The following is a 27,291-nucleotide window of genomic DNA, read 5'->3' as shown; positions in this document are numbered from 1 at the left end:
TGTGCAGTTCACATCACTTTATACACAAAGCACAAGTCTCATTATATATATATCGTAATTTATTCAATCTTTGGTTGAGTAGCAGGTGATTCTGCTGTAACAGAGTTCTGGAAGTTGTTGAGATTATCATGTATTGTGGTGCTTCTATGTTTATTGGGACTTGATGATGAAGCTACAGACACTGGTAAAGTCCCAGACGATGACTTTCGTTTGATGTATTTGGCCAACTTAATTTTATGTGTGTCTAATTGGCAATGCACCTTCATTTCAAATAATGCTGAAACTTTCTCACCACATGGTTTACATTCATATTGTATCTGTTCTAATTTCAACATAGGTTGAACATTTTCTGGTATCTTACTACCCAGGAAACACAGTGATTGCTGATGATTAAGACAAGCATCTTTAGCTGGGTACACCATCTGACATTTTTTACAAATATAACCAACATCTACAACTGTTTCATGTACCAGTCTATAATCTGTTGAACTTATCATTGTTTTTAATTCAGACATTTTTTTACAATCCTGAGTATACTGAGCTCGTGTTGATTTGGGATCAGCTAATTTTTCTCCAACACTTTTAATGGCTTGTTGTGGTATTTGTAACAATGATAAAGGTGTACCAAACGCTATGGGATCATAAGCCATCATATGTTCTGCTCCTAAAATGAAGAATTAAGAGCATATAAATTCAGCCTTAAGAGAACAGTAAAATTAAAAGGTAATCCACAAAGCTGTAACTGTATTTGCCAGTCCTGTCTACTTGACATGCAGAATTTAAGTCTAAAATTGATCAATATTAACCCAAAGTATGGACAGCACCACTCCTACTTTAAGATTTAACAACTTGTAATAAGGGGAAACTTACCAGGAAACATACCACCAGGTTGCATCATAGGCATTCCAAGTCCTGGGAAAAATCCAGGCATACCAGAATACATATAGGATAAGAAGTTTGGATCCATTCCTGGTAAATAACCACCTAAAGCAGACATCATTTGGGCATTCATAGCCATTTCAGCAGCTTGTTCCTTAGTAGGTGCTGAAAGAGATATCATAATATCTAGAATCGTTGCCCATCATTGCACATTGTGAAGTTTTGAACATCGTCCTATGTTTGGATTGCATCCATGACACCTCAAATTCAAGGTGCCATATCATCTACATATTATAAACTATCCTTTAGTTTAGTCTTACCATTTTCACTCTTTGTCTCTTTCTCTTTCTTTTCAGATTTAACTTTAACCATACTAGAACTTGAACTTGGACTATTTGTTCCTGAAATCATTGATAAAATTGTTAGCATGTTTTATTTGTTTATCATATAAAATCTTGCATCACTGCAGGTGTGATATATTTCTTGTCAGCCATTTGATATATTACTCAGCAGCTCAAGTTGCCATTTCCTGTAGGTTACATATTCAAGAAAAGTATCAACCTACCTTGATGATTCATAGCATTTAATCCCATGGTTTGAAGTTGAGCTAGGTGGGAAGTTGGTGTGGATTCATCAAATGATTTCCTCATTCTGTCCATGTCTCTATGTTGACGAATCATTGATGAGATATCAGAAGACTCTGAGACATCAGAGTCACCTTGAGACTGGATGTGCTTCCTCACATTATCAATGTGTTTTCTGGTAAAGATATGGTCCTGAACTGTAAACTTGTGAGAATATTTGAAGCTGCATAAGCTACATTTTTCAGGAGTCTTTTGATTATCTTCACCATAACCTTTGGGAAAATTCATCTTTGATTTCTTTTCCTTAGCTCTAGCATTCTGAAACCATACTTGAACTACTCTTTTTGGAAGACCTATTTCTCTACCCAACAATTCACATTCTGCCATGGTAGGTGTTTTATAATCTTGAAATAAGATTTTCATAACTCGAACCTGGATACTTGTCATTTGAGTACGATATCGTTTGTTAATGTGTGAATTGGAAGGAGAGGTCGGATTGCTGAGCATAGAAGACATGTCATCATTATGATCACCTGCTGCCTCAGACATAGTATCAGATATAGACTCATCCAAGCTGCGTCTTCTTTTTCCAAAATGATCATCAAAACTAAAAGCACTCATATCAGTTGATGGGCCATCAGAAGTTTTGTCATGAATATCAATCTTTATAGGTTTACTCAGATCAAGTGGTGCATCAATTTCAGCATTGGTACTCTGTGATCTACTTTCTGTTTCAGATCTTTTAGATGAACCTTTACCTTCAGAAATTGAATGTGCATGTTTTGGAGTACTACTCAAATCATTTATATAGCGTTTAAAGGAATCTTCATAGAGTTGATGCATTGACATTTGTACAGAATCAGATCCAGGAGAAAATCCCATTCCTGGTTGTGGCATGAATTGTAAATAATTTGGCATACCAGGCGGTAGGATTTTATTCAGATCATGTGCCGAGTTTGGTGTTGTTGGCAAAGATCCTGGCAGCGATTGTGGAGTTGTTGGACTTGTATCTAAGGAAGCATCAGGAATAGTATCGATATTGAAGTCTTTCTTTGCCATTTCCTCTGGATGTTTAGTGGCCAAATGAGATTCTAATGCAGATTTGGCTCTGAACAAAGCTCTACAGAAGGGACATCTTTTGTGTATGATTTGTTGATGTGCTCTGTATTGACCTTTTCTTTCTCGAGCTCTTGTGTTTTGGAACCAAACTTGTACAACTCTCTTCTTCAAGCCAACTTCATTGGATATGTTTTCCAATTGCTTTCGACTAGGATTACAATCCAACTGATACTTCTGATAAAGATAGTCTAACTGCTCTGGAAGAATTGTTGTCCTCAACCTCTTATCTCGTGGTTGATCACTATCATCCTCACTGTCAAACTTCCTCTTTAATGCTGAGTTACCTTCATGATGGGCAAGAGTTTGAAGTACATCAAATGCACTGTTGGGTCCAAAACCAGGGAAGAGAGCTGGGTTGACATTGTGGATCTGTTGATGTTCTTGCCATTGTGAAAGTCTGTTGAATGAAGCATCACATTTATCACATTGGAAGGTTGGCAACTGTGATACGCTTGTTGCACATGCACTATCATCAGCATAGGAGTTAAGATTAGTGTCTCCATTGGGTGAGTGACAGTCTGAATCAGTTTCTTCATCATCGTCAAAACCCTCATCAAAAGTAGAATTATAGGCTGCCATATTATTCCCAGAAGAATGTCCACTGGAGGATGAGGACTGATTTCTAGAGGATGTGCTTTGATGGTTGTTGCTGTTATTATTGTTCTTTTGATCAGATCCACACATCCTCTTCTGATGCTTAATGAGCTCATAATATCTCTGAAATACAGCGCTACATTTCTTACATTGGTAATTCAAGCCAGGGGTTCTTTGGAATACTGAAGCAGGTTCTTTCACTTCACTTGCAGGCTGATTTTCATATATCTTTCGTGCTTTTTGACGTGCATTTTGAAACCAAACAACAATCACCCGTGGACTCAACGACAGCATCTTTGAAAGATGTTCAAGCTCATCATCTTTAGGGTAAGCATTCTGTTCAAAGTAGTCCTGCAGCATCTTGATTTGGTAATCAGTAAATCTTGTTCTATTAGCTCTTCTAAATGAAGAAGCAGATTGTATGGAACTGTGGTCAAAGGAACTGTGGCTAAGATCATCATAGTATGCAGCATAAGCAGGTGTGGGTGTATTTGGTACCGAGGTTGTTGGCGTTGATGGTATGGAAGACGTAGTAGAAGGTGTGGAAGCATTTGAACGACAATCATATTCTTTTCTATCTTCAACAATTGTCAACTTTGGTTGTTCTGGTTTGTAAATCAGATCATAACGCTCTCGTTCAGGCTCCATATCTATATCCTCATTATCTTCATCATCACTTGGTTCTTGTTTTATGTCTGGTATTTTCCCAGTTTTTTCATACTCGTCCAGGTCAATGGAAGTTGATGGAGGATTATTGAAATTGTATGGAGAATCCTTATTACGTTGTCTTTCTTTGAATAAGGTGTTCCTGAACCAATGTTTGATAACTTTCTGTGGTAAACCAGATTGATCTGACATCTGTTTGATCTGATCATCACTTGGAGAGTTGGTGATATCAAAATGTGCTCTCAATATCTTTAATTGATCATCACTTATTCTGGTTCTTACTCTCTTTTGATTTGCTGCTGCAGCTGCTGCTGCTGCTGCCTGATGTTGAATCTGTTGTTGTGCAGAAGCAAAGTTTGGATCCATTACTGGCATTGGTGGCATAAAGCTTGAGACATCCATCCCAGGTAACATCATTGGCATCATATGTGAGGGCATACCAAGCTGCATCATTGATAATGGCATAGGCATCATTCCAAACATAGGCATCAGTTGTGAGATGTCAAACTGATTTTGTAATTGAGATGTAGAAGGTGGTGGAGGTGGTGGCATTTCAGGTTGATTAGTTTTTTCACTGGAAGCTTGAGGTGTCAATGGTGGCTCAATTTCTTTGGGTTCTTTCAATTCAAATTCCTTCTTAAATTGTGAACCAAACGATTCAACTAACTCTATTGGCACCATTGTTTTATGAACTTCTTCTTGATGTGTCTTCAGGACCCATACACTAGAGAAGTCTTTACTACATTTTGAACAATGACTTCTATTCATTTCAGGCATATCAATCTGTTTCTTTTTGTCATCTGATTCTTCTTTCTTTTCTGAAGTATCCATTTCCTCACAATTAGTTTCTCCAACTTCTTCCTTACGACTTTCAACATTTTCTTCAATCTCTTTCTTTACAGGGCGCAAGAGATTTTCATTAAATTGCATTACACATTCAAATCCTATGTTTTCCAACAGATTCTTTTGAATTTGTGGTTTAAAGCGTCCATAAATGTTCCTTGGTCTTGCAAGAGCAGCATGAGATCCCAAATAACAATAGATCTTTTGATGTTGTAGTAATGCTTCTGGAGTAGCAAAAGATGACTGACATTTAGGACAAATCAATCCTGTTCCTAGGGTTGAATCCAAATCATTAAGCTGTTCCATTTCTTTCATGTCAACATCTCTATTTTCTACTTTTACTTTCCTTTCTTCTTTAACCTGAGTTTGGTGTAGCAGACGTTTATTGTCTTCACCATCAGCAGATGTAGTTATTGATGTTGTATGCGGTTTGGAAGGTTTACTCAGTGACTCAATCGATGTTGAGGACTCTGGTTTACTTGACGTGGATAAAGGTAATCCTGATGTCACTCCAGGTGATGGAATCGAGTCGGAAGCATGAGCTAGCATATTCAATCCAGACATCATTGGTAAAGTGGGCATACCAGGAAACAATAGTGAATTTTGTTGAATGTTACTTACAGAAACCTTAGCCTGAGTTTGGCTGATCATATCTGTGATGGCCTGAGCTTGCTGTGTGGATACTTTGCCCAAATCTGGATTTTCTATAAGTGGTAATGTTATGTCTATTCGCCCCGTCATGGCTAATTCATGGATTTTAGATGCTCTGGTTTGATGTGCAACAGATCTGATGTGAATGTCTAAGGTGGCTCCCTGATTGTATGCTACTCTACAGATGTTACATCTGTATGGTTTGCGACCAGAATCTTGAGATGATGATGCAGTTGAAGATGTTGAAGTTGATGAACTTGGTGCTGTAGAGGATGAATTTGTAGTTGTTGCTGTTGATGGAGGAGATGAATCAAGAGATGTGGATACAGCAGAAGTTGTTTGTGTTGTTGATAAAGCAGATGTGGCAGCAGGTAAAGATCCAGTGTGGGCAGCTTGTTTCAGTTTATGAAGATGAGATACAGAATTGTAATGAACCAGCAGAATACTTTTCTGAGTGAAAGATTCTTTACACACATCACATTTAAAAGGTCTATTTGGATCTAAATACCTGTCAACAGGATACACTGATTTTTCTCCTTTTCTATGCTGAAGAGTTTTATTATGACTTGTTAAATAGTTCTGCTTAGTGAATGCAACACGGCAACGATGACATTTAAACTTTCTAGTTGGGTCTTCATAATTTCCTTCAGCAATAGCTTGACTGTTCATATAATCTTCCATAAACTGCTGCTCTTTGTAAGCATCTGATTTCTCACCATCAGCATTGGAATGATCGAGACTATCTTCTAAATTAGCACTATTATTTAAAGAATCATTCTCCTCATCCTCACATGAAGAAGAATCTTCTCCTCCTTCATCTTTCCTTATACAGTTTTCATGTACACCATTCTTAGAGTTATTAGCACTAGTTTTAACAAGGTATTTATCAAATCCAGGGTTAGAAAACAAAGCATAAGCCTTACTATTCAAATCACTCAGATGTTTTTCAAGTTCTGCTTTACATAAATCACCATGAGCAGATTCCAAATGTTCGAAAGTTTGTTGAACGCCTTTCATTGAGGCAGTACAAACAGGACAGGAAGTCGTTGATTTGACTAAATGATATTGGTTATGTATTGCAAGTTTTTCTTCAGATTGGAAAACCAGAGAACACTGGGAACACGAAAAATTGGCGTCACCTATAATGTTCCGTCTTGCATGTATTTCACGAAAATGAACTTGTAATGCTTGAGCTGTTTTAAAATACTGATTACATCCTTTCTTCCAACATAAGTAGCCTGGACCTCTTGGGGTTTGCTTCAATTCTAAATGTCCAAGTTCATTTTGATGTGCGTAAAGTTGATCAATGTTACCAAATGCTGAAGAACATGTCTGACAGCGATACTGTCCATCTTCATTTTTATCAGATACCATTGATGTGTCTACAGCTGAAATAAGAAATAATTAAACAGTTAAACTTTCTGTTGACATGTTTCACAATCTCTTTTAGAGAAATTGGAAATTGAATGTAAAGTTTGACTACAATTTTTAACAATAATAACTTGATTTATACCTAGGGTATATACAGAAATATATTATATTGAAGATTATAATTACCTTCATCTTTAATTAGTTTAGCATGATCAGCTTCTAATATATTCCAATTAATGTCTAATTCTTTATCAACATTGGGCATCACACTGGAAGACTTTTCTTGAGGTTTAGTCGACAATAGTTTGTAGACATCTGATTCAGTTTGTTCTGCTATGAGTAGAATTCTGTCCAGTCCCTCTTGTTTGACATTATGTGCTTGAAGTAGATGTGATTTAAGTCCAGAAATCTCCACACACTCATCTTGGCATAGTGGACAGTTATATTGTTTCACTTTGATAACAGCTTCATTATCACTTCCATTAATTTTCACCTCATTACCATGGCTAGATTCTGAAATTATTTATAAAATATTGATAGGGTTAGGAATAAAGATATTAACTTTCTCTGACCTATTTTATAACTAACAATAGACAATAGTATGGGTAATTAATATATAATTAATTCTAATATAATATAATTTTTTATTTCACCTATATTAATAACGTCAGATAGTGACAACCTCAATAGTTTCAATAGACTATTACCTTAGTCATATTATTGCCTTTATTACTATAGATCCAAAACATTAAACATCGACAAACTTTCTATACACCTTATTCATTTATCTCTTAGTAACTTGGCACACTAATTCAAAAAATCGAACATTAACATTTTATATCAATCTATTGAATAATATAATACCATCCAAAACTTTGAATTGTTTCCACGATGAATGCAGTAACAATATAAAAACATGCTGAGATTTCGACTATTAACAATACACAGACATTTCTTTTATTCACCAAGCTATCTAATAAACAATTAACTTTATTTACATAAAATCACCAACATTATGAAGCTGATAGACTTTTAGTATAAATTATTAAAGAACTGGTAAAGTCACGTTGGATTATATTTTATTTATGTATCTTATTAATATATTTAATTCTTCTATGTTGTTCACATTTTTGATCATTGTATTCTATAATGAGTATTTTTTCCTCTAACTATTGTGTATTGTCTAGTCTTCATGGGAATTTTCCAGTTTTATTAAAAAATCAATTAAAATTATCTACTTTTCACTAATTGCCATTTTTAGCTGGGTGAGAATATTAAATTACACACCATGACTTTAACATACTGGAGACATGAAGTTAAAAGGGCACATGTTTATGTTTATTTGAACAATAATTTTTATTAAAATAAAGGCGAAGAGATAAAACAGGATGTTTAATTTGGATAAAGTTTTAGGTTTCAATTTATCTGATGATGTTAGCTACTGATAGACTTTTTTTTCTCATTTTTCATGTAGGGTTATGTGTAAATGAATGTAGTGTGTATATACTGTAAAAACATATCGTGACAATATATTCTTCTGTACTCAAATACATCATACTGACGACATATTACATTTAATTAAATTCTTTAAATATCATATAGGACACAAAAAAACTACCTAAGACATTCTCTTATTTAAACAACATATTAACATTTTGAAGTCTAATGATTTCAACAGAGAATTATTGTTAATTCTTTTCAGCATGCAAAGGGTCAAATTCAATTAAAGATACATTTAATGCCACAAATGGAAAAAGTATTAAATATTTTTCAAAACAAAGCTGTTTGTTTCATGAGATACAATTCTTTATACAAATGATAATATCATATAAAAGAGATTATGACACGATACTCTGCTGTTGTTGGTGCAATAAAAACCAACCATGGTAAAATTGGAAAGTAACAGATGAAATTAGATTTTGCAGATCTTTCATCAGCAAATAATTAAAAAGCAGAAGTAGATAACGAGTTAACCAAATTTAACTGGGATTCTATACACTGTTTGCTTTCAGAATGTCTATATCAAATAATGATGTTTGGCCATTGATATTTTAAACTTGGAACATCTCACACATAGCTTTATAACATTCATTCATTAAAAATCCAACGATGAATCTTTATGTTACTTACATCTCACAGTCACGATAAAAACAGCTTTTTTCATGCATAAAACTATTTATAAACATGCAACAAAAAATATTCAATGGTATATATTTAATGTAAAGAAATAGAGATTGTACCTGTACTTTTAGTAATGGTGGCGGTTGGTGTTGGAGAACTGTGTGAAGTTGAGGAGCCTTCAATTTTTATATCTACTGGAATTTCACTATCAGTTTTACCATTTTCTGGTGTATCACCTTCTTCTGAAAATAGAACATAAACTAAATCAATTTTCTAATTACACACAATTTAATTCATCTGTAAGAGATTAAACAACAACTCCAGCCAAATTCTAGAAAATAAAACTTAAATAACAACTTCATAATTATCACAACTTTAATTTTCTCATTTCAAATAAAATATTTACCAGAAAAAAATTGTCTGGAGTAATATTTATGAAGAATGTAAGTTAATCTTTGTAATCTAAGTTTACTAAAACAGAAGTTTTGCCTTAATTATAAAAATAAACTGAGTTTGTTCTAATGGAATTCTCCAGCAGTTTATCATCTTGATAAATAAATATTACATTCCAAATTTTCTCTCTTTTTAGATTATCCTTATGCTGTAATATTTAATGATCATCATTTCATTTAGAAATCTCGCTATTAAAAAAAACAGATGGAAAAAAACGTTGATGGCGAGCAGTAGTGATAAATTAGGTATTAGAAGATAAAAAACGCCCTATAACTGCTAACTGACAAAATATTTATCTTCAACCAAAACATTGTGATAATTATTTTTGCCAAGCATTAGTCATTTCAAAGCTAAATATATTTTCTCAGGAGGTTTTTGATTAATTTTCTCATAGAAATTGAGTTATTTCATTAGTTTTTCTGTTCAATTCATTATCTTAATGGTACACAAGTTCACACTTCTATCTTTTATAAGAATAACCTTTTTTAATCAATTACTTTTACTGTCTTTTGGTGAAAAAAGTAACTACAGATAGCGTGAATTCAAAGCAATTGACAGTTAAGAACAAATGACACTTGATTGTGATTAGTAAAATGTTTCAATCATTCCCAAAATAACCAATCAAATTTCTCATATTACTGGAATTCAAAACTACAAATTAGAAAATCTGCAAGGAAGAAGAATTGAGTGTTACATCCCATGTTCTTCATAACATTGGGATACACTAAAAAGTACAATGATTCCTCTCCTACTTTTTCTGATTTCAAAGTAAGAATTGTTAACTTATGTAGCCTGTATCACACAGTTTTACAGATTCTCACTACCTATAAACATTTTTTTCACAGAGTATGAATGTGGACAGTAAAACAAACAGTAACTAAGTTACAATGACTGGATAAAGAACTAATATTGACCAATACAATAAATATTATGATTATTTTTTTTATGAAGTTTAATCATCTCGTGAAACCAGATTCACTTTTAATTCTTTTTAATCATATTATATTATAACTTTCTATATTTAATTTTTGTTAAATCTTTAATCCATTTAAACTTAAAGATAAGATGTTATTCAATATGGTTTTTAAAAACAAGATTTTTTTTTTTATATAATATCACCAAAACAACCTTCTTAGTCGACTTAATAACATCATTCAACTTGGATTAAAAATAATCCACAACTCAATCAATCAGGATTGGACAAATTAAAATCAGTTTTAGAATTTAAGCTGAACTAAGAATCTTTTGAAATGAGCATGAAGCTTTGAATATTAGATGCAACAGAGCCAGAGAGGTATGGGGAATCTATGCTTTCCTTCTTGCCATACCCAATATTATGCTGGGAAATATAGAATACACATTGCTTGTTTAAACAATGGTTTCCTATTTTATGCTTCTTTTTCTTCACCTTATTTATCTTTAATCAAAATAATAAGTCAGTGAAATTTTATATCATGTACAAAGAGAAAATTTCTTTATTAAAAGTTTGACCTTAATGTATACATAGGAAAGATAATTCTTTTCTAAATTATATTAGCCTTTAAACCTCGGCTTATTTAAGAAAAAAATCTATTTAACTAAAAAGGCCACAAGTTCTCATTTCTTGTCAGATAGCCATTTATTTAGAGTGAATGGTAATTCTGCTTCATAGCATATCATCTGCTTTAAACCGATCAATAGAATGAAAAAGAACAGATGAGGCAACAAAAATCAATAGTGTTGGGTTATGATTGGGATATCATATGCTCTGAGGCGATATAGGTCAGACTTGTGATCATTATTCGGAGAATTCTGACCTGTTACAGGCAAATTGGCAAGAACTGTCAGATATGTCTTCATATTAGTTTTCCAGCTCAATGACTTGAAGAATGTGGTAACAAATTGTTATAAAGGCAGCAAGCAAACGACCAAATCTATCCAATCAACAAGATAATTTGTTGCGTTTCTTGTAGCATGCAAAAGTTTTCATTTCACAGACACAAAATTCATTTCCTTGGGAGCTAGGTGGCACAGATATAATTAGTGGCAAGGATATTGATTGGTGAAAAATGGCTGGCAGATTAATTTGATGGTCTACTCAGTTTGATAGGAAAAATAATAGATCCCTGTGAGCTAAGGCCGTAATGCTGTGTTTCTCCAAACTTTAATTACTGCAATTATATGAGGCTGAGCAGAGAGAGCTGGAGGTGACGGAATGCAACGCTTCTAAACAGATCTATAAAATTACATTGATTCATTAGACTACAACACCGATTCTACCCAATACAATCTTTCATTAGACAGGCTTTAAACCTCTTTTAATATCACAAATGACTGCCTTCCACGCCATCTTAGTTTTTTCTCATTCTTTTACTTGTATTTTGTGATGATGTATTTTAATGGATCTAGAAGAATCATCCTACTCAAACTACTTTTATTCCCTTTTTACTTCACTCATATCATTATTAAACTTTTTAAAGACATGGGTCTTCAAATGTCTTTATTTTATTCCAATGAAAATATTTCCGTTTTTAGTCGATGATTAATGGAATGAAGTATATCAAGCTGGATATCAAATAATTTTCTATATCAGAAAAACCTTAATGGAAGATTGAAGTATAATGGCTTAAGTTCTTTTTTACTCATTAAAACCATCAAATAATAGAGATAATTATACATGACAACTTTTTCCACGACTTTAAACTGAACTCTTAAAGCTTTAAGATAAAAGAATATGACAAGAAAAAGATGAAATTGATGATGATAAAATGGGTTAAAGCCATTAGAAAATGACGTATAATAGGGGAATTTTATAGATGAGTCTTCAGAGACATTAAATATATATATGTGTATAATTACCAACAAAAATTTCCAGTGAAAAGTAATAATCTATAATTATTTATTCAGTCATTAGTAAAATAATAAGGCTCGTGGAATATCTTAGACTATCATAAACCTGTATTCTATATTTCTGCTGAATTCGACAAAAAAAAAACAAAAGCTTTTACTGAAAACAGATACAAAATCATTCCAGATGTCATTCGGTGGGATTAGATTTCTGCCTAAATATCAAATAATACATTATTTTCATTACATCCCCCTCCCAAAATGATAAAGTAAAAAAATGTGTGTGAATGTTTATAAAATGTGAAACTTACCTTCACTATTGATTGTCTTATATATATATGAGTAATGATAATAATATGTTTATATGGTTAAGATTAAGTTTTTGTTTTAAATATATTAATACAGGGAATGGTAACAGCTGTCAATAGTCTATGTTTCTCACCCATCAAACTTAATACCAATTATCTAGATTAATATATATTCACTCATTAATTTCCCACTAGTTTATTAGTTATACTTGTTGTGCCAACAGACCAGTAATGACAGACTTATATTACACAGTTTGCCCAATCAAATACCATCATTTTATCTTACAGACCTATTTCAGCTTCCAGATTCACATCACCATTTTCTAGTGCATTCCATTGGGAGAACAAAGTAATGTTAGACAAAGTTAAAGGGATATATCCAATAGAATAATATAAAAAATATAAGTCAAAGTTTCGCAAAATTTAAATATGTCACCAACAATTGTACACATGCTAGGTATATTCTGATTGAAACAAAATCATTAAGTATCATGTATGAGTATGAAGAAAGCAGTCAGTTGTGCTCATCATGGTCTATAATTTTCATACAGCAATTTAAATAACTTTTTAAGGGAAATATGAAAATTTTCTTTTAATTAATATGAATTGAAATAATGAACAGATTTGAGATATTTCTTATTTTTCAGGTCGATCTCCTTTAAATGAAGCAGACGATTAATAATTTTGGTAGACAAGACTTATCTAGAAAGTTAATTTATGATCCATAATTACATTGTACTATTGATGAGAGTTTATTCTAACAACCAATTTCTACCATGACTAATTAACTATTTTCCATTATAATAATTTACATGTCTGATATGAACCATACTGTAAACTATTGATTTCAGTTCATTTATTTTACCCAGTAATTATTAACTTATTCATCAAAATTCTAAAATTTACATTTAATCTCAAAGCTCTTGTGGTTAAGATAACTTAAACATTTTACAAACAGCAAGCAATGAAGAAAAGCAGACTTTTACAGTAGTTTTGGTCAAAGTGTTATAAGATAGTTTACATTTATCTAAGTCCCTTTAAGTCTATTTCTTGGAAAAACATAAATCTTACATTAAGTCTGTATTAAGTAAGAAGGACCATAATGTGCCTCTTTCTCTGATTGTTAATTCATTTGTAAGTGTAACATGTGCCATTTGGTCCTTTGAGATGACCTGAACATGAATTTTATGACATTAAATTTAGGGTTGTTGTTTTTTTGCGCCATACCTTAAAATAAGGTAAAATAAATGTAAAATGTGATGCTAATATCAATAAATTGTAACATTTACATGTAATATAGCTGTATTTCTCAGTAAAAACTAATGGAATTCATTAAAACGCAAAAGGTTATGGTGTTTTGGAGACAAAATTAATTAGATTTCTCCAATATTTAATCTAAAAAATCTTTCTATTTAATAAACACAGTTAAATGAAAAAGCCAAGTTGACCTGGGGTGGCTTAAAATCATTTATTGATTCGACTTTCTCAATATTGTAAAAGACCATTGTATTTAAAGTTTTATCTTATTCCCATGGTGTTTTAACAATGAAATATCCGAACAAATAGACACATATTATAAAACACTGCTAAATACTTCTACAACTCAACAACCATTTCCATATATCTCTTTAATTCCACAAGAAAAACCAGTGTCACATCTAAATTGTGTGATTGATCAAGTAGCTAGGATAATCCACCATTAACAAACAATATGAAGTGAAATTTGATGAGAATAAAAAAAGATGAGTTGTCACACCTTGTGATAAAGGACTTGTGAAATGTGAAGAAAGCCTGACACAATCAAAGACAAACATTGGACATAATATCAAAGATGAAAACAGATTCAAGATAAACAAGACAGAGACTGAATCTAAAATAAACGATAACTGTTAAAACTTTAATTAGAATGAAACAATGACAACAAAAACAGGAAGGTCACCTTTAAACACATTTTTATTGCCATGGTTACCATTAGAAAATTAATGTTTTAATATACACATGTACAACTTAAAAACAAAGTTCACTAACAAATCTTTCTAGTTTTTCATCTGGTATTAGTTTATAGAGTGTCGTTTAATTTGATATTTCTTTATTTTACTGAAAATAATCTCCAAATAAGCAATCATTTTCTGCAAAGTCCAAATCAAATTTGTGTCCAATCTAAATATTAAAACGACCGTGTTATATTCTGTTAAAGTAAACTTCAATTTGAAAGCTAACATATTTCCACATGAATAAGTTCAAATAAACCAAACAATGAGGGTCACAGCTATACCTTGATATCAAAGTAATGTCATATTTACTTATTTCTGCACACTAGTTTCACCCAATCTTAAATTGTATTGTTTTTCCTTCAAGTACCACACATGTGTTAAACATCTGAAAACATGGTAGCCATTATTAAATTGCTGGCCCTAATCTCACACTATAAATTCTATTCTTAGTGTCAATATAAGAAATGATGTAGAATTAGGCCGAAATAATATTCAAAGTTTGATAACATCAGTGGTGATATGGAGCCAATATTTAAATAGCAATAACATTGAACAGGGCATGTAAAGGGTGAATGTAAATATTCAAATAAAAAGTTTAATATACACAAGAAAACTTGTTGGTGAAAACTGAACAAAAGTTTACAGATAGTAAATACTTCATAAAATACATTTGACCTTATTTAGACTGAATATTAAATTGACAAGTTTTGAAGAAGAGTGATGAGTGATGAAAGTTAGTCTGTCACACTGACAATCACTATAAACTAGGTAGAAAAAAAACATCCTTAAGTAACCTTTGATTTATATGCCTACTGTAAACCAAATAATATAAATAACAACTAAATCTTTCTTTATGTTTGATACTGGTTCTTCATCTATTGTTTTAAAATAGTTAATCTTGGAACACAACCAGATTTGTGTTGAGTTGAAAGAGATTAAGGACAGTGTTTACCTAAAACAAAGTTTGCAATCTACAAACAGTTGTACAAAGTAACGCTTTTGTCACATCTTTTGTTGTCATTGTTGGCCAAGTCCTGTCTTCATCAAGCTACTTAATTCTTAGGCTGATTTCATATCTTGATTAAGCGCCCAATTTCTGGCCACTTTATATCTAAATCAATAGTTTGAAGTATTTTCTTATCAACCTGTCCTAATTTATATTAGACAAGTAAAGTTTTAATCATGTTGATTTAACTCCAGTAACATATCATAGATAAGCTTGTCTTAATCCCCCAATGCTTTATTATAGAAATTTCAAGATGGAATATGAAGTTTAAGTTATTTGAATATCAGTTATTGCCTCTGTATGATCAATGTCTAAAATACAATAGTTTTTAATTCAGGTGATACTTCAGTTCAATATGATTTATTTCTAACTATAAAACACAGGAAACACATTGTTTAAGCCTTGATTTTTATGCAAATTATGTATTGAACCACTCCTTTCTTAATAACATCTTTAGATTTAAACTAACCAATAAGAGACAATATAACCATAACTAAGAGATTAGATTTAGAAAACTTGTTTGACAAGTGACCAGGGCAATTGATATACCTGATATGTCTCTCGTCAGGGGTCAAATATTTCACCATTATTCAGCCACAAAAACTTAAAATAAAGACTGATTTATCTAATAAAATATGGCCTCCAAAATTTTATGAGCAATCGGAAATCAGCAGGCATTTAAAAACAGGTGTATAATTATAGTAAGTTAGAACTATAAAAATAGATTTTCTGTCAACCTCTCCAGACACTTTAAGGTTATAAATTGGATTTGGAACTAAGACTGGATATTATAGTAATGCTGTTGAATAAATAATGACATTATAGATTCAGTTAGCTATTAAAACCTCCTTTAATCTCTACACAATTTCTTTCAAAACATAACATCACCACTTCATCTCATCATTCCAACATTTGCACATTAATTGATTTTGAATTTCTGCAAGGAAATAGAGCCATATTTATGTAAATATATACAATGGGAAAGATAATGGCATCAGCTTTTATAGTCTTCAAATATAAGATCAACTAATGACATAGTAAAATCTTTAATTTCACCATTTTTCATGCAGAAGGAAATTTGATGGTTTATAGGAGAAAATTAGATTTCATATTTTCAATACTCAATAATTACATATTAATGTATATAATTTAAATACAATATATTTGAAGAAGGTATGTAACATTACCTAATAGATCTTATTGTTCACTTGTAATTGCCTACCATATTCTACATTCAATGCATTAAATAAATAAAAAAAGGTATAATAAGTCGTAGTCAACAACTGTCATTACTAAGAACATTTAAGGAGATCATGAAAGGAAAGTCCGCTAAATCCATGAATAATAATAAGATAATGACGACCCCTTACAAAGAATTAATGACTTTCACACTAATAAAATATTCATAAGAACTTTTTAACACAAACCATACAGACAGTTGTGAAAATTACTTATTCTTATTCTCTTAATAATGAGTAAGACAGTCCACTGACACCCAATATAAATACAAATACTTAATATATAAATTTTCCTGTATGAATTCAAATTTCTTAAAATCTTCCCCAAAAATATCCCCCAAATTATAATCAAATAAAAAAAGCAAGTGAAGAGATTTGAGTGAAACAAAGAAAATAGAGTAGCCATATGTAATAATAGTCAGAGATAATTTAGAAAACTAATATGGCTGCCTATCAGTAATAAAACTATAGTAAACAATTCATCTCGTTTTACCCTAGTTCAAACAACCTAAATACCATTGTATATGATCATATTTATTATTCATAGAGTATATAGAATAGGTAAAATATCTCCTAATACCATATAAAGCTTCGTAAAGTCACTAAAACCAATACAATATATATAGAAATTTAAATGGCCAAGATACAGAAATAGAAAGCTATGTTATTGTAATGTCTTTAGTCTATAGGTCAGATCTAACACAATCTCAATATGGCCGCCGCTATATTAGACATGACCTGATTGTCACGTGTGTGCATGCAGACTACTCCATGCCATCGATCTCCCATATCCTACATTTAGATCAATAACTAGGTCAGAGAGGTACTTTGAATAGCTGTAAGGTGTACGAGTGGCTAGACATGCCGACAAGACGATAATACCTCACAGACTTAACCTATAGCTATACATATTGTAACGAGTCACTCCATTCACACTGTAGGAATGTATACATATATACGATATTTTCTATTAATCAACGTCTTCACCTAACATAATCCAAGAGAAAAAAGATTATTATTAAGAATAAATATCATTACCTAAGTTCTTGTGTAATAACCTTCGTGCTATCTGAACGATTAATCCAACACAACTATTATATATATAATATAACTACACATATCATAAAACAATCCAATAACATCTTACCGCTATTAGCTAGCTCATTACTGACAACCGGGCCTTGCATACCTCATTACCACATTCATATGACTTTCTTATTTTAATTTTTCTTACAGTAGAGGCTCATTGAGACACACCTCAAAGACACACAGTAACTGTCGTTCTCTCTCAAATAGCCATTGTTAAGACATGGTTGAGGTCACAGGCCTACCAATGTAAATTCAATTACCCTGCTTGCTGTTGTTTCACAATAACTCTCACTAAATATTCCTATTTATTTCTATCAGACAGCTTAAGAAAGTAAAGTAATTTGTTCTCACAAATATTCATAAAGGTGAATTGTCTCTTGTGCTAAGAAGAAGGTGTACAAATCAAAGAGTGTGACTCATAAAATGGCCAATTCATCCCGAATAAACTTATAAATGTGCTATCTACTAAGTAGCCTGGATTAGAATATGAATAGGTAAAAAAATTGAGCCCAGTGAAATCATTTGGTGAAACATATCACCGTATTATATTAAACAAAGCAAATCTTTGTCGCCTGTAGCAACGGGTATTCACTTAAGAAAAAGGGATGACCTTTTTTGAAAGAAATGATAGTTTGCTTAATAATGAGGTCTTCAGTATTCAACTAAATTGATTTAAGAAATTTGACACAAAGCTTTTTGATATTTTGTAAACAGAAGATAGTCTTACAATGAAGAAAATATCATTTCTGGCCTATCCAGTTCGAGTTTATATATCTAGTGTTTTTGTTCTAAAAGTATCTAGTTAAAATAATCCTATTTAGACATGGGGAGGGGTTTTGGCTACTTTCTAAATCGTACAATCATATTCAAACACTCTGATTGTCTTTACAGGTTAAAACGACTTCAAGTTTTAACAAATTTCACCCAAGGTTCACAAGAAAGCCAAGTCAACAAAAATCTCCTATATTTATATCCCAGGACAAACTCTGTGTTTAAAACCAACAGAAATCATAATGTTAAGAATATTTACCAGAAATGATTGTTTACTCATAATTTCATGAATTCATTATATTCTACTAATTTTACATCTCAACAACTCCCTTTTATAACACAACATTTTATCTTTCATCTTGTTAAACATTTTTAATAGTGAGTCAATATTGATTGAAACTGAGTCCAACTCTCAATCTATTGTTTTACTGTTTAATCCTTAGTCTTAATAGTTACAAATATATCAACATACTCTCACTATTTACTTCTTTATATTGAAATTTAAACCTTGCTAATATCAGTTTCAAGCCAGATGAAATCAAGACTCTGGTGAACTCAAACTTTGACCCCTTTTACACAAGGCCGCTATAAAGCGTTCCGTTCTCAGTCTGAACCAGGCTTTGATAAAACGTGTCCATTTACATTACAGTAAACTAATGTGGTCTAAGAACAGTTTTTCAGTTCTCAGCATGGTTATCTGTGGAACTCTTCTTGAAGAAGTTAAATGTACCTCACTGAGGTGGAACGGTTGTCAGAACGCTCAGCCTTTTACATTACACAAAATTCATCAATTCTGTTTCATAAGAGGTTGAATGTATATGATTGGTTAAAGCAGAGGCCATTAGATTAGGTCAAAAGTTTATTGTGACGAATGTTTAAGAGGCCAGTCTTTAGACCCTAACTGAAGTGGCCATATTTAAGCTAATAAAAAATAAGTATTTTAATACTCAGAAGAACTCAAAGTTCTTATTTTTAACTTGTGGGTAGATGGATTGGTTAGGTTAGTGTGGTTGGGTGGTTAGAATTGAAATCAAACCAGATCTTGGACTGTGCTTTTGGAAGACATGACTGATTACATAGGTAATGTTAGATTTAACAACTTGGTAGGTAATATAACTTGATAGGTATCATAAGATCAGGTACTGACATTAAAACCAAACATCGTATGTAATAAAATAGAATTCTGTAATTTGACTTTTATTTTTTATTTATCAGGTAAAAGTTGGGAGACGACCAAAACTTTTTTAATGTCTACATTTTGATGCAGGTTTGTATGAAGCTATCAAAATTACACATAAATCTTGATTATACTTTACACATTTTATAACCTTTACAATTGAATTGTTTTAATTATTTTTCCTTTGCTCTTTTATCAATTAATTACAGGCTACTGGCAAAATGTGCTTTGTTTTTTTGCCAAAACTTTTACATTAGGATTTATAATACAGGACACAAAGAACAAATCAGCAAAGTTGTTAAAATTCTTTTAAAATGTTAGAAAATAGGTGGGAAGGAAGATTAAAGGTAAAATCTGAGAAAATCAACTTGGCTACATAGAAAGATGGGCTGAAAGGGTGAGTGTTAAGCGTTGAAAGTTTACTCTAACAAATAAGGTAGTGAGTTGAACACATTGTGTGTTATAACAGAAGGTGTAAACAAGTAAACTGTCTTTGTTGGTTGCCTCAGGTAATTGACACCTTAACAGAAAAAGTATTTGTTAAATCCATCAATATGTCTTGTTGCTGGACTGCTCAATAAATATTTTTTTATGTTAACATTGTAAAGATTATCACAGTAGTAATCTAAATTTATTTTAACATCACCATTTATTTATAACACATGGAAATTAGTTTCTTTGAAAATCTTGACAGATCTTAATACATTTATGAGAAGAGATTGACTTTTTGACAGAAGTGTTTCAATATTTAAGTTTCATGAGTTCTGTAAAATATTTTTGAGTATAAATATTGCCAACATATCTGTATAAAATTCTAATCATAATAGTAGAGTGAAAAGTATATTTTAAGGACACCCTGAACATCTTTAAGGATAAGTTTACAGTAGTCTGTTGTTTTTGAGAGACCAGTATTTGGATGTCAATAATTAAGCTAATGATTGATATGTCAACATTGATGAGTTAATTTTGATAATCAATCAAATATTAATGAGAGGTAGACAAGAGGTATCATAGATAGATATGTACCTTGAATCATAAACATTACCCCTTTGGCCACAAAAAAAACAATCATACAAACATCTTAACTTAAACTTAGTTGGACAGTCAAAGTATTAAAAACTATGTCATTTCAAATTGAGCAGTGCTATGTTTTAAATGAATAATCATATAAATAATATGGTTAAATCTTAAAAATAGGCATATTTGGAATTCAAAATTAAGTGACACATTTTTTTGAATGGAAATGTCCCAAGATATAGTTAAAAAATGTAAGCATTTGATCTTTAGCCTTTTTTTCTTCCCTAATATTGTTTTATTTGTTTTATTAGAATGAAAATCATGTGGTCATAGTGGGGAGTTACAAAATGGTCCTACTTGAATATAGATTGTGTTTTCAAACCGACAATGAATAAAATAATCTAATCTTACCTATATGTCTTGTCTACTCAAATTAAAATCAAAATGTCTGATCTTGATGAATTTAAACCTATATCTATTCAACTTTGAACTACTCAAACAATTTTTTATCAGAAAATGATGAAGAGTAAATAAAAAAGGCGAAAGTTTTGCTCAAGTATTGTTGTTTAGATATATAATAACAAAAGTTTTCTAATTTCTATTGACAGATATGAATATATAGTTCTGGTTGAGAGAGCAAAATAAACTTCAATCAGTAGAAAAATAATAAGTTGTTCTACAGGTTTTTTAACTCAATGAATTGCCTCAAGCACTAATCAACAATTTCCTAGATTGAAGATTTAAATCTGCTAGAAGAAAATTATATTCAAGAGTGCCTCTAGTCAACAGTTTTTGTTCATGAAAACAATAAAGTCTCCTATATACACCCATCACATATTCATCACATTTTTTTCTCTAGTCTTGTCAATGCTCAAGTATCTTTCCAATTAAAAAAAAACTTACAAAAGCCTTTATATTAAAACATTTGCATATACTATATGTAATTGGAGCAAATTTTCTTCAATAACTTGTAGAAATAAAAGGGTACACCTGATGTTGTATAAGTACTTTTTTTATCTTCAAATTCATCTTAATATAAATAATTATCATATTTACATTTTTAAGTGTTAAAATTTTCACTTTTTGTGCAGTTTAATTGAATAATAGAGTCAAATTTTCCTAATAGCCTACTTTAATTCAAATTTTAAAATATAATTTGCTAAACATCTTTTTTAAATACATAGTGAAGTGTTGAAATGTTTGAAGACTAATATCTAAATAATTTTGATCTAATAACTATATATGTACCAAAATAACGCCCATGAAAATTTATTTATTATTTTCCAAAATGGGAAAGTCTAATTTTAAAACATTAAGTGAATGCTTAATACAATTTGAATTATGCTGTTGCAAATTATAATTACAAGAGAATTTGTTCATCGTATATTTTAATTTATTATGAAATATACTGACTGTAATGAAATATATCATGAAGGCAGTTATTAAATTTTGCAAATTCTAAAAGCTGGCTTATGTCTGGAGAACATTTTCATGTTCCTGTGTGTGACCTTTAGTTGTTAGTTTGAAACTTGTCTCCAATACTCTTCATTGAAGATAAACTTTGCTTAGTAATAGCTGCGGACAAACACTGCATGGGCAGTAGAGGATGAAGAGAAAAGGTGGCCAGAATAAAATTGTAGGAATGTACTTACCATCTTCATCAAAATCTACATCATCATCATCTTTCAACTGACGAACTTGAAATATCTGGTCAACATCTAAAGTTTGGCCACCATCTTCTTTAGCTCTGTTTTTATAAGCTGCATCATTCTGTAAATGCTGTACTGACTGAACATGGTGGATTAGATTCAGTTTAACTTTGGTAGAGTACTGACATATGGCACAGTGGTAATATTTGGAACTACTGTTGAGCTTTGCCTCCTCATATTGTATGTGACGGAAGAGTTGAGCACTAGATTCATGTTGTAAGTTTGTGGTATGGACGTTAAGTTTGTGAATACTGTTAGTGTAATAGTCACAAGAATTACAGCGAACCTGTATTGGGTTACTAACATTAAGATATTTCAATCTCCATTCATTACCAACTCCACCTTCTTTAATGTGATTAACTAATTGTAAACGTTGTATATGCTTATCAGTTTTACTGTGTAACTGGAAGTTGGCCTTTAAATTAGTTTTATACTGACAGAGATTACAGAGATAAGTACCTCCTGCTACTGTTACATGTTCATTCTCTTGTTGTTTGGTTCTATCAAGCTGTAAATGTTGATGTAATGCTTCTAAAGAATCAGTAGTAAAATTGTTACATACACAACAGTGAAAGAGTTTAGCTGCATCTGGAATTTCATCTATTTCCATTGGATTGCCATTTTCTTTGGTAAGGTTAACTGGAAGTTCAAATCCTGGAGGCATACCAGCAGCAAGCATCATAGATTGATCATAGGGGAACATTCCACCACCCATTGTTGTAGGTAAACTAGTAAACATAGGATCTTGCTGCCCTAACATCATTAACTGATTCATTTGCATATGCATATCCTGCTGCATGTGTTTCATGTTTTGTTGAAGCACCATCATATTGTGGGTGTGTTTCTCACTAGTCATGTGAATTCTTAAATTTCTAGCCACTGTTGTTTCATAATTACAAACATCACATCTCCATGTTTGTTTTGGTTTCTGTAATTTCTTCATTTGAGACTCGTCTTGTGGAAATGATGGGGGAACAGTTGCTGTTGTAGCTGATGTAGTTGGAGTCGGTGGTGCTGCAGGTGGCATTTTCATCTCAGTGCTGCCATTAGCCAGATCCTGCATGTTATTAATGTGCTTATCAGATTGCATGTGAATACTGAGATTACCTTTGGTGGTAGTGGAGTAGTTACAAACTTCACATCTGTATGGTTTATAACCACAGGAATAGGTCTCGCCTCGAGCTAACCTTGGATGTGACTGGTTACTCAAACAATAAATACACTGTGCATCATTTTCTGGATGTTTCTCCTTCATATGGATATCTAATGTTTCTTGGTATTTATAATGCCAGTTACACTTAGGACATTTCAATGTTTTACAAGAGTTTCTAGAATGCATCATTGTCATATGACCACCTAGAGACTGGGAAGAACTAAGAACAATGTCACATTTTGGGCATTCAACACCTTGAAGCCGCCCTTGAGGATGCTCATCACACATACCAAGAAAACTAGGTTGTGGTAGTGGTAAAGGACTTGAATGAAGTGGTGTTTCGGATGATGATTTAGGAGATCCTTTCCTCTCCATAATGCTGTTGATCGATAGTGAATTAGTGTTAGCTGGAGAAGCTGCTGATGTATTTATGACAAGTCGAGAATTAAAGTCACATTCATCTTCACTCTCAGAATCATCAGGAATATTGTTATTGTCTTCATCACAACGCATATCAACACATGTTTTAGGTCCATTTAAACCCCACAAATTGGAATACTGAAGATTGTCTTTAAACATTGAAGAGTTTAAAGATGTTGGAAATGATTCTGAGATTGACTTTGGTTTAACACTAGAAGACTTAGTTGATACCACATTATCAGTGTTGGGAGAAACTGGCTCCAGGAAAGACATTAATGGATGTTTGTCTTTACCTACACCTTGGATTATAGCTGAAGAATTTTTACTGTTCAGAATTTTAACCTCCTTTTCAGAGAGTTTCATGACATGTTCATTAGCAGCATGCGAATGAAAAGATTTCACTTGTCCAAAAGACAGTCGACAGATAAAACACATTAATATAGGTTTAGTCGGTACAGTGGGTCCATTTTCATACTCAGATTCACTTTTAGTGTCATTATTATTGTCTTTAGTGCGTACATCGTATACACGGTAACTGTGCATGATAGGAGTTTGTTGTTTCCTAGGAAACAGGGTAGACTGGGAATCGAGGAGAGAACCAGGATTTCTTGGCACAAAGAAAGCATTTGCTATTTGTGGAAACACAGCAGGTGAAGATGAGATGAGAGTTCCTTTATCATCCACTATGGCCCCATCTTGTTGAGGTATATCAAGGGAATCATTGTCACTCGATTCACTTTCTTCTATTATATAAGCTGAACCATCAGGATTGTAAACAATTTTACCATTGAAACTTTCAGCATCACTATAATCACTTTCATTTTTTATATTATTCACTTGCTTCTCTTTGGGTTGACATTGATGATCCATAAATTGTTGTAAATTGGAGAATTCTCTTTCACAATTATCACAATCTACAGGTTCATCTTGGTCTGAATTGGAATCCTCCATCGTACCGTTAGATTTCTGTGCTAGACAGTCCTGGGAACTATTATTATTGTTGGAAGTAGAAAAAAGTTGATTAGTTAAATTAAGATCACGACTTCCAAGAAGTAAGTTATTGTGATAATCTAGATAATTTTTACTACTAGTATCATTAATTGTGGCAGCCATTTTGGATGATGGTGTATGAAACTGTCTGCTATCTACGCCTTCAATATCAGATACTTGTTGATCTCCCATTGAATTTGTTGATACTAACGGGATCATTTGAGAACATTGAGATTCACCATCAGATTTTAAGGACGATATGTCCATCTTGTTTTCAATCTTTCTCGAACAGCCATTCTACTTGTAGATGAAATAAGTCATCTGAAATATAGAAGACAGAAATATACATTAAGTTTTGAATTGTATTCGTTAAACTTTGTAATGAATGATATTAAAATAGATTTAATAATGTTGAAATATTGTTATAGTTGCCATAAAGTCAAGACATTTAATTGAAATAAGAAAAAAGAAGCAGTTTGAAGATGGCCATAAAAACAACATGAAAAACTAATTACTGACAAATCTAATCTGAAAATTGTGAGTAATAACAGAAAATATTCTAATAATGCACGACACTTTATTGGCAAAATAATTACATATTTAAGCTTAGCAAGACTACATCAAAAAACATAAAGCTAAATTACTGAGGCAAGAAATGTTTGAAAAGTATAATTATCATAATTATTTTAATAATCCCAAAAGCATTAGAGGATGATGTAAACAGGAAAATAAGGTTGACTAAAAATGGTATTTAAAGAGATGAGAAATTATCTATGATTAGACCAAAAAAAAAACTTTATTTGACAATTTAATGAAAACAATTCCCAATTCAGACTTAGCTTTGATAGTATTCTTGTTTTATAATTACTGTATAGAGCTAGATTATCTTTTACCATTTAGACAGATTCCGGTTCATTCTCATTTAATATTTCCATGTAATATAGGCCTATTACAACCTGTATTCTGACACTCTCAACCTGTAGCAACTATAACCTACCATGACATAAAAAAGACTAATCAAGATGTGATCACAAACCTGACCTAATAAAAACACATCTTTTAGAAAATAATTCCATCTTATCTTCATATAAAGTATATTCAACACAACAAATAGAAAAGCTGAAGTTTTCAAGTCACTTGTGAGTAATTTGATGAAGTAGACATTAAAGCTGTGACTTCACACAGATTTGTGAAGAAATTATGAGTTGACTTCTCATTACTGACAGTTAATGTCCAATCAGGCAACACGATACAGCCAACTAAATACCACTGAGCTAGTTCCACAGCCTTAATTAGCTTGATACAGGGTGCACTATGGTTCCACTGACCATCTATTTCTTATCATTCCCTTCATCAACAATCAAACTTAATCACATTATAGTAATTACAACCTGCAATCTTTTACCATGTTTAATCCAACCTTCTTAATACTACTGGGAAATCACATTTATTTACCGCAATTTTCACATTTCACAACCATCTTTTAAACTGACTTCAGAAGAAAATTGGAGTAAATTAAGGAGAATAACAGTAGTTTTTAATTAATACTGGTTTAGTCTACAGTGGGTTCCAAACTTCATCAATCTGTCTTTAATTAGCCTTTCAATTATTTATTTAATTAGTTAAAGAATAAATAAATTCCAGTAAAGTAAAGAACTGCTGTGCAGATACAAAAATAAAACAGGGTGCAATTTAAAATTGAGGCTAAGAATATTAGAGATTCTTGTATAAACATTGGCTAAGTTATTAAATGTTAGATTATTGGTGATATTTAATTTTTCCAAAGACTGGAAGGGGTTTAAAGATTTTATAGTAGAGACCAGACCACCTACTACAATCGTTTTTAATATCTTCATTTTGTTTACAGTAACTCCTGTTTTTTCTCTCCACTTGTCTATCATCACAGTTTACCAGTCTTTTTCATACAACCTCCCGGGATTTATTTAGTTTTCATGCTTGGATTAACCAGTCCATATATATGTATATCTATCTGTTCAGCTAATGATAGTATCTCCACCTCTAATTTTAAAAGCTCGAGCGAGTCAGTATATCTGATCAACTAGTCTTTTAGCACACATGTTTTTTAAAGCTCAACATTAAAGATGAAAAGATTATCCAGTCTATTGACTCAAACCATTAATGTTTCACACTTGTCTATTTGTAGAGTTATTTTCCAGTCTTTAGGCTTTAAGAAGGGGGTTATACAAGTCAACTAAAGAATAAGGTGAAGTGATAACCTTGGGGTTATTTTGAAAAAGTCAGATTTGTCTCTGTAACTACTTAATACAAGACAGTAGAAGTGATTTCACCCG

At 31.8% G+C, this 27,291-nt stretch overlaps 1 protein-coding gene across 1 annotated transcript; it reads right to left on the bottom strand.

Moving 5' to 3' along the window:
- Positions 1-1,601: 1,601 nt before the first annotated feature.
- LOTGIDRAFT_91252 (hypothetical protein) lies at positions 1,602-24,802 on the bottom strand (the record flags this gene model as incomplete). Its single annotated transcript, XM_009068401.1, has 9 exons — positions 1,602-3,571; positions 3,806-4,982; positions 5,313-6,139; positions 6,182-6,724; positions 6,978-7,213; positions 10,517-10,677; positions 22,379-23,936; positions 24,189-24,551; positions 24,633-24,802. Coding segments are annotated over 9 exons (7,005 nt in total), but the record flags the coding sequence as incomplete, so codon positions are not given.
- Between the last annotated feature and the right edge of the window lie 2,489 nt (positions 24,803-27,291).

Source organism: Lottia gigantea, assembly GCF_000327385.1.
Source record: "Lottia gigantea unplaced genomic scaffold LOTGIsca_9, whole genome shotgun sequence".
Classification (NCBI taxonomy): Eukaryota; Metazoa; Mollusca; class Gastropoda; family Lottiidae; genus Lottia; species Lottia gigantea.
The sequence above is the reverse complement of the archived record's forward strand: the minus strand, read 5'-3'. Positions and strand labels throughout refer to the sequence as shown.